The sequence below is a fragment of the Diaphorina citri genome, unplaced genomic scaffold (genome assembly GCF_000475195.1).
Source record: "Diaphorina citri unplaced genomic scaffold, Diaci psyllid genome assembly version 1.1 scaffold276, whole genome shotgun sequence".
Classification (NCBI taxonomy): Eukaryota; Metazoa; Arthropoda; class Insecta; order Hemiptera; family Psyllidae; genus Diaphorina; species Diaphorina citri.
In genome coordinates, this window is record NW_007377712.1 from 180,728 (window position 1) to 193,577 (window position 12,850).

The following is a 12,850-nucleotide window of genomic DNA, read 5'->3' on the forward strand; positions in this document are numbered from 1 at the left end:
TTTTTCACCTATGCCCAAAGTATCTCAGTCTAGTTACTTATGTACACAAGTATTAAGACATTTATTTTATTTTCTATTTTACCTGAAAGAGATCGACAGGCTGGGATCGGGTCCTTCTTGGAATGGTGGTAAGATGAGGTTGACTTTCTGCGGAGAGACGTAGGGGTGACACTCCCCTCCAGTGGGGTGGTAGGATGGCTTCTGCACAAGCGTTGTCTTGAGTGGATGTACTTCTGTAAAAAACGGGGCGATTTTTTGCTGGAAAATTTCCTCCCCTTATGAGGAACTCGAGGTATGTCCGCAGGTTTTCAAAATCACTGGTGCAGGGCAGGAGACCACATATCTATATATCGCAGGAAGCCATATATCTATATATCCCAGGAGGCCATGTACAATACTCGAACCGGGCCTAAATAAAGCACTACTTACTTATACCTGATTTATTTACCTCTCTTGACTCCGGTAAGGTCACAGAATCACAGCTCCTACTGTTTTGCTGCCTAAGTATACTAAGTATCAGTCTTATGTCGCTAGCTACGGATTGCTCCAAGTTGTCTAGTTTCCTGTAGGCAAAGAAACAATTAGCATGAATTAGGTAGAACTGAATTTAGGTCATGGGGTTTCAACTTGTGGTACGCGCAGTCAGTTCCTCCAGAAGTAATTAAAAATATTAATAGCTCTAAAAATATTGATCGTGTGCGGGGTGAATTGACAATAATTTTTCATAGGAGAGATAGTTATTGGCGACACCTACTGACAAAAGTATTGATATTACTGATAATCATAAATCAAGTAGAATACCAAAATAAGACAGTTCGGTCTCGGGAAAGTTATTTCTTGGGTATGGTACGGTCCGATTATTACGTAGTACGTACGCTCAACTGTGACCGAGTTCATGTCTAGTGTAGCTTTTGCAAAGGATATTTACCTCGCCAGTGAATCTACTCTCGCACTGACTTGAGAGCCACAATGCGAGCAGTGCTGCTGTGCAGAAGTAGGTTGAGGTAAAGTTGAGGTTATCACAGTCGACTGACCTGCAACTGGAACAAAAAATATTAAAATGGTAAATCCAATAAATCTTAATTGGAAAAGTTTATAAGGACATGATGTACCTATCACAAGGGACAGAAAGTTACAATACTTTTATCTTTTATACCGCAACCGTCAGTAGAAAAGGGTACCTATACCTCATACTACCCTTCTCAACTTTCATTTGAAGTTCTAGAAAAGTTTCCATCAAACCACATTGCATAACTATTAAATTAAAGGCGTTCATACAAAAATGTGGATTAGTCTAGGCTAGTAGGTGTGATGGCGATAAATACATTGGCAATATGGCAGTCTACAAAACCAATAAGCAATTTCCCTGTTTCCCCCTTGATCAAAGGCGTATATCCCACTCCCGCCGTGCGCGAGGACAATTGGAATCCCCGATGCAGTGATATACTAAAATATCTGCTTGATATTTGAACAGTATTATGTAAGATCACAATAGGTATCACCAGCTAATGAAATATGTTCAAACGTACAAAAAAGCATATTGAGCTTGCATGTTCTAGTTATGATCTTGTCCTCCTCCTCTCTTCGATTTCGGGATGATAAGATCTTAGCAGGTAAAGTTTCCTCTGTCAAACATAAAAAAACCTTTCCTCTCTTGATTTTCGGACATTCATTCCGCTTATTTCAAAATCTCCTACGAAAGACACTCACTATCCAAAATCATCCATGCGATCATCGTCCATGACATCTTGGAACATGGCGGCTGCAGCACTCTCCATGCTGTCCTGATTGAAGGCTCGTGTCCTGGCAGGACGGGTTTATTTCAAAATCTCTTACGAAAGACACTTACTATCCAAAATCATCCATACGATCATCGTCCATGACATCTTGGAACATGGCGGCTGCAGCACTCTCCATGCTGTCCTGATTGAAGGCTCGTGTCCTGGCAGGACGGGATGGAAATCTCCGTATATCAATCTCCAGACCTCCGCCGCCTCCCACATCTACGGTAGGTCGATCATTGGAGCTTGAGCCGGAGCGACGACGACTATGTCGGCCACACCTTGGATCTACCCCGGCCTGCTCCTCCTGCAATAGAAATTATATCAGCTCAGATATGGACAGTGAAATTAACCATTCCCTTTAGCCTTGCACAGCGCTGTTTAGAATGCGAGAGTAAAGCGACTTTTCAGTCCCATGCTGGTAGTATAAACAAGGTATATTTGTTGCAGTATACTGTTATATTCAATTCAAATTTTCGATTTATTGTGGCAGAATTCCCAAAGGATAAAATTTTAGAATTCCACGCCTCGGTTGAGATTCTCTCGTCCTCCCGCTGAACAAGCTGGGTTAACAAATCAGTCAAGTTGTTTGGAGTTTAAATTCGTGCATCAATAGAGAAAAAGAAAATCTGTGAAGAACCCCCGAATGGAAAGTTCTACATACATATGTGGACTTTGAACGGAATCACAACAGTTATACCAATACCAAGATATACATTTGACGTAGATATCTAGATAGATACCTGCTCCAATAAAATAAATTAGATTTTAGATACCTACATAAAAAATCTAAAGAAAGCGCTATTTCTTCATGACCATGGGAAAGAAAAATGCATAACTTTAAAGTGGGTAGAAACATCAGAGGTTAGGGCGCTGGTAAACTCTTTAGGCCGCGGCCCACAAAGTGAGTTTAAACTCCGTTAAAGTTCTAATCTCGGTTTAAGCAATCTGGCTAAAAATTTGAATTTCTAAAATTTCTAAAAATCTCTAAAATTTCTAAAAAAAAAAAAATAAAAAAAAAACAATCAAAAAAATCTAGGTTCTAGGTGGACTTTGAACGGAATCACAACTGTTATACCAATACCAAGATATACATTTGACGTAGATATCTAGATAGATACCTGCTCCAATAAAATAAATTAGATTTTAGATACTTAAAAAAATCTAAAGAAAGCGCTATTTCTTCATGACCATGGGAAAGGAAAATGCATACCTTTAAAGTGGGTAGATACATCAGAGGTTAGGGCGCTGGTAAACTCTTTAGGCCGCGGGCCACAAAGTGAGTTTAAACTCCGTTAAAGTTCTAATCTCGGTTTAAGCAATCTGGCTAAAATTTTGAATTTCTAAAATTTCTAAAAAAAAAAAATCTAATTTCTAAAAATCAACCAATCAGATTGCTTAATCCGAGAGTTTAATTTAAACCGAGGTTAAAGGCCGAGGGTCACGGCCTTAATCGGACAAATTTTATGCTCGAATTGCTCGATCCTATAAAATAAAGTACCAGTGTCTCTCGCCTTTAAGGTGGGGGTTAAAGAGAGCAAATAAACTACTTACTAGGAACTTGATGTTCTAGCAAGGGTTGCGTTTCCCTGGCCTCCACAAGCACACTCGTGGAGTCCTGACGGGTGGGTTTCATGCTGAAAGAGCTGCTTGAACCGGGGGTCACGGCCTTAATCGGACAGATTTTATGCTCGAATTGCTCGATCCTAAAAATTAAAGTACCAGTGTCTCTCGCCTTCCAGGTGGGGATTAAAGAGAGCAAATAAACTACTTACTAGGAACTTGATGGTCTAGCAAGGGTTGCGTTTCCCTGGCCTCCACAAGCACACTCGTGGAGTCCTGACGGGTGGGTTTCATGCTGAAAGAGCTGCTTGAACGTTTGAGCCGGGCTTCAGAAGCATAGGATCGGCCTACAAGACAACCAGGGGTACGGTAACACTACGAGAGATGCAACAACTACCGAAGCTTTAGGGGGATTGAGGGGGAGCAGGGTATGTAAACAAGACACCTAGAATGGGAAGCTACGCTACGTTTCGTCCTCTCTCTCTCTCTCTCTCTCTTTCCCATTGAAAACTCGACCATTTATCAATTTATCATACTTGGCTGATTCAACCCGAACCATTACTAAAATTCCCATTGAAAACTCGACCATTTATCAATTTATCATACTTGGCTGATTCAACCCGAACCATTACTAAAAACATGCAATAATGCCTGGGTCACATTTTTGAGTTAAACTTTGATTAATGTTAAACCGATACCGATTGGATTAAGCTATTCAAATGGTTCCTCTAATCGGTTCAATTTTAATCCGAGCTTACCACAAAGTGTGGCCTAAATAATAGGACCTACCATATTATGTGAAATCATAATATAATCTACAAAAATATTGAGGGTAGGTAATTGACTAATACATTACATATTAGGTAATTATTTCTATGTATTTATGGTTTATACCCAATCATTGTTAGTAGGTACCTACTGGTACTATTTACCATTCAAGTAAATCTACGCAAAATAAATACGGCCACTTTAATTCAGCGCTTTCATTCAAAGCAAAATAGAAACATTCGCAGAGCAAAAATTAGAACAATGTACCTACTGAAAAGTACGAACGATTCTTCAAACATCTCAAACTAAACGCGTTCCTTATTTTATTTTCGTATGCCCACTACCACTTTTGGTGATAATATATCAAAATCCATGTAACTCAGTCAATTAATGTTAGTTCGTTAGTAGCGCATTGTCTGCAAATATTGGGTTTACGTAGGTATAAGCTCTTGCAAAAGTCAATAAAAAATTCAAATAAATATAATAGTCTATGTAAATTATCGAGCTAGGTATACCTACCGAGATCAATCAGAGTTATAAAACACGTTATGATGCTATGATACTGATTTTGTTTGACTTGCTGACTTACCAACACTTGCGTCCTGTGCGAGTTTGGTTGATAGTCCATGCAAGCGAATATCAGTCAGACTACGTTTGAGCTGATTGAACATGCCTGAAGAATTCACGTCAAAAATGAATTTCAAATCAGGGAGGGAGTCTTAAAGTGTGTCCAAACATAGTCGACCGCTCGATCGACGGCTGGTCGACTATTTGTGGACACACCTTTAGGGCCATATTTATGAACAAAATACTAGCTCTCAAGCTGCACTAAAGGATCAGTTCCAAACATCTGATTGGCCAAAATTTAATTGTTTATCTTCCTTGAGAGCGAGATATTTGTGTTAATAAAATGGGGTGCTAATTTCAGATCTCTAATCTCATGCTAACTTCATGTTGGTCAAATTTTAGGCCTGTTTCAAGTTCTTTCGCTTGCGCAGAAGTCAGCAATGAGTGATACCTATAGACCTGGGGTTATTGAATTCAGGCGGGTTATGCTAGAGTTTAGGTACAAAACCACAGGTGTTAAATGGGACTAAATCTAGATAAGCGGGGAAGAATTGCGGCAACATTTCATATCACACTTAGACATCACAAGAAGGACTAGCTATGCTAAAGCAGTAGAGTAGGTATTTGGTTCTTAATTTCCAACTGTAATCAAATGTAGCAAAACATTGATGTAGCTAATCATACATTGACTTTTTTGGGTTGGTTGGTTGATTGATTGTAAACTTGATGCCCAACCTTATAACTTTCGATATACCAACTAGAATACTAGATGAACCAAATTGTCAAATATCTATAAATCTGAAGTAAAACCTTGGAATCTAGTAAGCGTCTATTCTTACCTGATATGGAATTCATTGCTTTCTTCTGCTGTTGTCCACTAGCCTCGGAGAAATCCAAATTCATTGGTGTTACATCTTGACCCGCTTTGTCCGTAGAAAACTCCAAGATCCCGTGATGGCCATTGTTTTTAGAGTCACTGTAAAATCGGAGTACCGACAAATTAGTTTGAATTTAATCTCACAAATGGTTTCCTCCTGGTTTTGGAGGTTTGGACATAGCAATTTCCCTGTTTCCCCCTTGATCAAAGGCGTATATCCCACTCCCGCCGTGCGCGAGGACAATTGGAATCCCCGATGCAGTGATATACTAAAATATCTGCTTGATATTTGAACAGTATTATGTAAGATCACAATAGGTATCACCAGCTAATGAAATATGTTCAAACGTACAAAAAAGCATATTGAGCTTGCATGTTCTAGTTATGATCTTGTCCTCCTCCTCTCTTCGATTTCGGGATGATAAGATCTTAGCAGTTAAAGTTCCCTCTGTCAAACATAAAAAAACCTTTCCTCTCTTGATTTTCGGACATTCATTCCGTTTATTTCAAAATCTCTTACGAAAGACACTTACTATCCAAAATCATCCATACGATCATCGTCCATGACATCTTGGAACATGGCGGCTGCAGCACTCTCCATGCTGTCCTGATTGAAGGCTCGTGTCCTGGCAGGACGGGATGGAAATCTCCGTATATCAATCTCCAGACCTCCGCCGCCTCCCACATCTACGGTAGGTCGATCATTGGAGCTTGAGCCGGAGCGACGACGACTATGTCGGCCACACCTTGGATCTACCCCGGCCTGCTCCTCCTGCAATAGAAATTATATCAGCTCAGATATGGACAGTGAAATTAACCATTCCCTTTAGCCTTGCACAGCGCTGTTTAGAATGCGAGAGTAAAGCGACTTTTCAGTCCCATGCTGGTAGTATAAACAAGGTATATTTGTTGCAGTATACTGTTATATTCAATTCAAATTTTCGATTTATTGTGGCAGAATTCCCAAAGGATAAAATTTTAGAATTCCACGCCTCGGTTGAGATTCTCTCGTCCTCCCGCTGAACAAGCTGGGTTAACAAATCAGTCAAGTTGTTTGGAGTTTAAATTCGTGCATCAATAGAGAAAAAGAAAATCTGTGAAGAACCCCCGAATGGAATGCGGATGTATTTCTAATGACACCGTGCAAAAAAAGACAGATATTGAAATTGAGATACGTCCATTTTGACTTCGAAAATGATCCCGACAGTTAGAATATCCAGAACTGGAAGAGAAATGTAATATAAAAGCATCATAAAATAAACAGAAGCGTATGACTCCTGGGAATGCAGCAGGAAGACACTGAAGTAAAATACAAGTCAGGAGTGTGGGTTGGTCTGCATCCTGTGCCAAAAAGCAGGGGAATACCTAGCATAAATAATACATATTTCTTGCACAATATTATTTCTCTTATGACTTACATCCCTCATGTAGAAAGTTATCTCGAGGTTCTCAGTGAAGGAGTTGTAGAATTCAGGATACAGATCCAATACATCCAGCAGATCATCCCGATGTATCTTGTGCAGATCACAGTACGTTAAAGCTCGAACGTTGCTTGAAGATTTGCCAATGGTGGAATGTAGGCAAGGGTTTTCTCCGTAGATGTCATCCTTGCCTAGAATGGCCATGACAACATCATCCCGTAGGATCTCGATGGAACCTCGCGAGATGAAGTAAAGGGAGGTGAGAACGTCACCTTTGTGCACCAGAGTGTCGCCAGGGGGCGCGTGTGTCGTTTTAAACTTAAGTGATAAAGCTCTGTAAAGCAAACAGAAACACAACTATTGTAGATAATATCTCTTTACAATCAACGATTTCATTTTCAGATTCCATTACATCTTGTTTTCATCTCTAGAATATTTTGTTACCTATGTACTTAATTGTCATCTGTTATTTATCTCGACATCGGCAGTGGTCGCGTCATGATTGATATGGTAAAAATAAATAAATAATGGAATAATTCTTACCGTAAACAGCCAGGAGAAGCACCTTTAAATGCGGAACAATTGGAAAGTAAATTGCGATTCAAGTGCAAGCAAATGTCAGCTTGAAGGCACTCAGGGAATCCTTTGAGGACACTGTTCATGTCAATGCCATTTGTGTAGGTCCAAGCATGCTGTAAAACAAGACAAGTTGAACCCAGTCTTCCGAATATGTAGGTAGGGCAAATTTAAAAGTCGACTTTTTCAATACGTACCCTTTGAAGAAAAAAAAATCTTTTGATAATATCTCATGGTACTCTGACATGAACAAACTTTTGGTTCCCTAACCAAATTGACTTTTGCCTTTTGTTTCCCAGTCTTCAAAATGTTGTGGTCAGAACATTTATAATGGAAACTTTCAAACGAATAGCGAAATAAGACGAAATTAATAAAACCTCTACTAATTGGATATTTTGCTTTCATAAAATAATGTCTACATCCATCAGCATTCAACAAGATAGGTAATATTATTATTACAGCTTTATTCTTTCTAAAGAAGAGACGAACTATCGAAGACTGAAATTTAGTTCGCTATTAAATTAGTATGGCATTGATGTTCAATTAAATCACGAAATAGATGAAACGGCACAAAATAATGAAGAAAAGTTGGGTTGGGTCAAAAGGGTTGAAAATACTTCCTCTGAAAAAATACTTACTTGAAAATACTCCTCTAGTCTTTGCCTCAAAGGATTTGGTATTTGATGAAAGCGAATGAATTCTCGTACCCTCAGCATTTGCGTGTGATACCTGGCCGTTCCGGAGTACAACCTTTGAATAATGGCCGAAACGTTACCGAATATACTGGCGTACATGAGAGCTGCAACGAGAACATTCTTGGTGAAACAACTGCTACTCTCTTACGTAATTGCCCACTATTACCTAATTCACTTAATTAAAAAATATAGGTACTTCAGTAAACAAACTCAAGACCTGTCTAATTTGACAAATTGGGGAAAACAATCTGCGTGAATCCTGTTGCTTGGGAATTTTTCAGACAAGAGGTTTTTACTTTTTATTATATAAAGAAAGAAAAAAAAACTTTCGTTTGTCTCATACTCCAGCATTTCCTCCAATTAAAGACACCATTTTTTGATAAAAACATCTCTCAGTCTGTCTCTCCTTCTCTCTGAGTAAAGTATCCTATTACTAAAACAAAAGAGCATCTCAAACATCCGATACTTTAGCGCGTCAAAAAATAAAACGAGAGCTATAACTATCTCATCCTCATTATTGAAAAGAATTGAAGGAGATGAGGAGTGAATAGAGATGATTAGATAAAACGAGAACAAAAGGAAAACATGACGTGCAGAGAAAAAAAGCTATACCTATCTCATCCTTATTATTGAAAAGAATTGAAGGAGATGAGGAGTGAATAGAGATGATTAGATAAAACGAGAACAAAAGGAAAACATGACGTGCAGCGTGCAGAGAAATAGAAACAAACATAGTGGACGAGGAGAGACATACTCAAAGCAGGCGAAAAGAGGGAAGTGCTGGGAGGGAAAAAGAGAGAGAGGAAAACGGAAAAAAACACTTCTAGAACGTAGGATAATTTTGTTGGGTATTGAATATAAAAGAACATTGTAGAATAAAGAAATCTTTTGCCTAACCCAGTTATAACAAATGTAACACACATCATGTCCATTTCATTGGACACTTTGAGCTTATTGCGAGAACATTATGAGGATTTAGCTGAGGAGAAGTTATTGATAAATGAGATTGAGATTTACTTGTCTTGTTCACATTTCATTGTACATCTGTGTCTTTTTCACATATTGCAGTATGTCTTTGACTCTGATGATTCGTTTCCTTCCTATGCATCGACCGTTCAACACATATGTATTTACCTCGTGTCGGGAGCACTTTGAGTCCTACTGCATTTCGCGAGACGACGGGCGTCACATAAGTATGTATATAATAACTATTTGCATTATTTACATCAGAAGTTGAGAAAATGGCGTGCAGACTTTTTCTAGTTTATTTATTCTGGAACTGATAGTTTCAATTTTCTCTTTTCTTACTCTTCTGACAACAACAATAACAACGACGACGACAGAGGAGTAGGAAATACTCGCAAAAATCGCAATAATTAATTAACAAATTAAATCGTTTGAAAATTCAAATAATTTGTCACAAGTCATTAGAAAACAAATAAAACCTCCCCGGCTTGCGATGCTGTTTGAGTCCTACTGCATTTCGCGACACGGCGGGCGTCACATAAGTATGTATATAATAACTATTTGCATTATTTACGTCAGAAGTTGAGAAAATGGTGTGCAGACTTTTTCTAGTTTATTTATTCTGGAACTGATAGTTTCAATTTTCTCTTTTCTTACTCTTCTGACAGTAACAATAACAACAACGACGACGACGACGACAAATGAGTAGGAAACACTCGCAAAAATCGCAAAAATTAATTAACAAATTAAATCGTTTGAAAATTCAAATAATTTGTCACAAGTCATTAGAAAACAAATAAAACCTCCCCGGCTTGCGATGTTTGTACGCGATAAAAACTTCTGGCCGACCGCCAAATCTTGGCCCCAGTCGTTTAGTTCCCACCCTACAGGGAAGAGTAAGGAGGGTCCCCTACCCTCAACTCCCAGTCACAATTTTGTGCAACATTAATAGGTTTGTGCCAGAAGAATGTAAGGTTTACGATTTTAACACGAACGCCCATTGTGTGTTTATGATATTGTTCGTAATTATGATTGCTTTACAAGTGTCACTCTTGTGACATTTTCGACTACTTGAAGCTATCTTTACCATCATGATGGCAGTAAGTTGAACTCACTTTATTCACACCCAGGAAAGGAGTTTTATGTGTCTTCGTCGCCCAAAACTTACTCAAAGATTTTTCAGACTCATTAATTTTATATAAACTCGTAAATTTCATGACATTATTGTTTCCTCCCCAAAATCAATACCTACTGTTAACTATTTTCCAACATTTTTTGGGACTTCGTTTTAACTCCTTCTTGATGTTAAAACCTGATCTTCAAACGAATACCGTTTGCATGAGGTTCACTGAGCAGACTGAGCTAAGCACGATGAAATAAAAGATACGTAAATAGTGGATCTTGACGTGATGGGTGGGGTGGATGCTCCAAATTATAAATAGTAGACTGAGCTAAGCACGATGAAATAAAAGATACGTAAATAGTGGATCTTGACGTGATGGGTGGGGTGGATGCTCCAAATTATAAATAGAGGGCAAAACCAAAACAAAAGAAAAACAGAACAAAATCTCTAATCAATATAAAATAAACACATCAAACGCTAACTAATCAACATCACCTACAAGAACGAAATCCATGGGCGTACATGCACTATACACTATAGGAAGATAAAGTACATAGGTACGAGCCGCGAGTGGTCAACTTTTGGGTGTGAAATTGGATTTTTTTTTTAACTGTCATACCTACCACAACAATTTACGACTAAGGATGAAGTCAACTAACAGTTCGTATTTTTTCTCATGATGTAAAGTTCCACACAAGTCAAGTTGACCCTTCTATGGTGTTGGGTCTCCTAACCTCTCCAATTTGTAAATCTGCCAATAACATGCTAGTCATTGCTATGTACATAGTTTTGGTATTTACAAACGTATGTAACTTGGATAACTTACTACTTATTCTTAAGTAGATGTAAAGTTCCACACAAGTCAAGTTGACTCTTCTATGGTGTTGGGTCTCCTAACCTCTCCAATTTGTAAATCTGCCAATAACCAATAACATGCTAGTCATTGCTATGTACATAGTTTTGGTATTTACAAACGTATGTAACTTGGATAACTTACTACTTATTCTTAAGTATTTCAGCTATAAAAGCATGCAGTGCCGATTTTGAACTGTCATACTTACATCCTACAAGCATAACTAGGATGGTGAAGATTTTCTCGTTGTCCGTGTTTGGAGCGACATTGCCAAATCCCACAGACGTTCTTAAGTATAGATGTTTGAAATTGAACCCCCCCCACCCCTTCCCCTGTCAGTTTTAATTTTCGTTACTATACAAAGGAAATGGTATTTCGAAGTTTAGTGTGGCTAACCAGATAAGGTATATAGAAATATATTAGGAGTTTTTGATTAGTTTTCGAGCTTTTGGAGTACTCGTGCGACGCCCATGGATATTAAACTAAACACTCGATGAATTTACCATAAATAGAACAAGTCAACACCAATAAGGAAACCAACATCTTAGTCATCTTACTACAAACTAGAAAATTAAAACATAGATTAATTAATAATCACCCTTGGTGACAATCCAGCTAAAAGATAATCTGTATGCAAACACGTCTCCCAGAGGTGACATTGAAAATAATAATAATAACAATAATAATTCGACTTAGTCTGGAATTAAACCCTCGACCCCCAAGTATGCAAGCCTAGAATGATATCCTAGGGTTGATAAAAGTACAGCAGCACCATATTCCGAGTAGCGATCAATCTTTCTCGCCACTCGTACCAGTCTTAACAAGCGAGCAGTCTTCAGAAGTCCAATGAGAGTGGTGGTCTAAAATCAGAAGGTGGTCGAAACATTTTGGAGCTCCATCATACCTAAATACTTCAGTATTTTATTAAGATTTAGTCGAGAAGTAAAGGAGATCCAGCCTATAGTTTCCAAGGAAATTCCCTCATATCAATGAAAACTCTATCAAAGAATACCTACTTAATCCCATTTTCGGTCGTCACCTAACCATTTACTAGTAAACGAAGATAGTTGAGCAAATTCACGAAATGGACTGTCTCTCCTCCACTCTGACTGAACAAATTTCATTTTGTTGTCAATAAACCACAAGTCTGTTGTCATTTCAAATTATAGTGAACACACAGACACTATGGCAGAATGGCTGGGGGGTGTGAATCTCATTCACAAGAGACAAGTACATATGACTTGTATTCAAGTTTGGTGAACCAGCGTCAGATACTTGAGCTATGTATTGTGTTTAGGATAAATGTCACGTAGCTTGGGAAGCTCTTCAGTTTTCTAGCTAAGCACTCTTTCCATTAGGATTTGACGCAATCCTAACTATAAACCTTTTTTTTTCTTTTTTATGTCGAGCTTAACTGTATGATCTCTATGCAAAACACGATTCAAAGCAGTTGGTATGGAAATTCAGGAAATTGATCCGATTTTCTAGAATGTAAGGAGGCTACACTATCTATTGGTATAAAAATTATCACCCCTTGCCTATATTGAAACGTTCAGGTATAGTCATCTAAATATCTACCCATCTCATAAATATAAGTAGGTACGAATATGTAGGTAGGGCAAATTTAAAAGTCGACTTTTTCAATACGTACCCTTTGAAG

The 12,850-nt window shown here is 38.3% G+C and overlaps 1 protein-coding gene across 1 annotated transcript in view; it reads right to left on the reverse strand.

The window, feature by feature from the left end:
* Positions 1 to 12,850, reverse strand: part of LOC103506957 — a 59,340-nt gene that overhangs the window by 2,054 nt on the left and 44,436 nt on the right. The window contains exons 7-20 of the mRNA XM_026821929.1: positions 11,907 to 12,050; positions 11,399 to 11,522; positions 8,192 to 8,352; positions 7,521 to 7,669; positions 6,975 to 7,311; positions 6,090 to 6,328; positions 5,519 to 5,655; positions 4,702 to 4,785; positions 3,564 to 3,691; positions 1,850 to 2,088; positions 1,301 to 1,446; positions 929 to 1,040; positions 449 to 563; positions 83 to 343 (exon numbers count right to left, since the gene is read on the reverse strand). Of these exons, the coding sequence (XP_026677730.1) occupies positions 83 to 343; positions 449 to 563; positions 929 to 1,040; positions 1,301 to 1,446; positions 1,850 to 2,088; positions 3,564 to 3,691; positions 4,702 to 4,785; positions 5,519 to 5,655; positions 6,090 to 6,328; positions 6,975 to 7,311; positions 7,521 to 7,669; positions 8,192 to 8,352; positions 11,399 to 11,522; positions 11,907 to 12,050 (2,376 nt within the window). The remainder of the gene's footprint in view (positions 1 to 82; positions 344 to 448; positions 564 to 928; positions 1,041 to 1,300; positions 1,447 to 1,849; positions 2,089 to 3,563; positions 3,692 to 4,701; positions 4,786 to 5,518; positions 5,656 to 6,089; positions 6,329 to 6,974; positions 7,312 to 7,520; positions 7,670 to 8,191; positions 8,353 to 11,398; positions 11,523 to 11,906; positions 12,051 to 12,850) is intronic.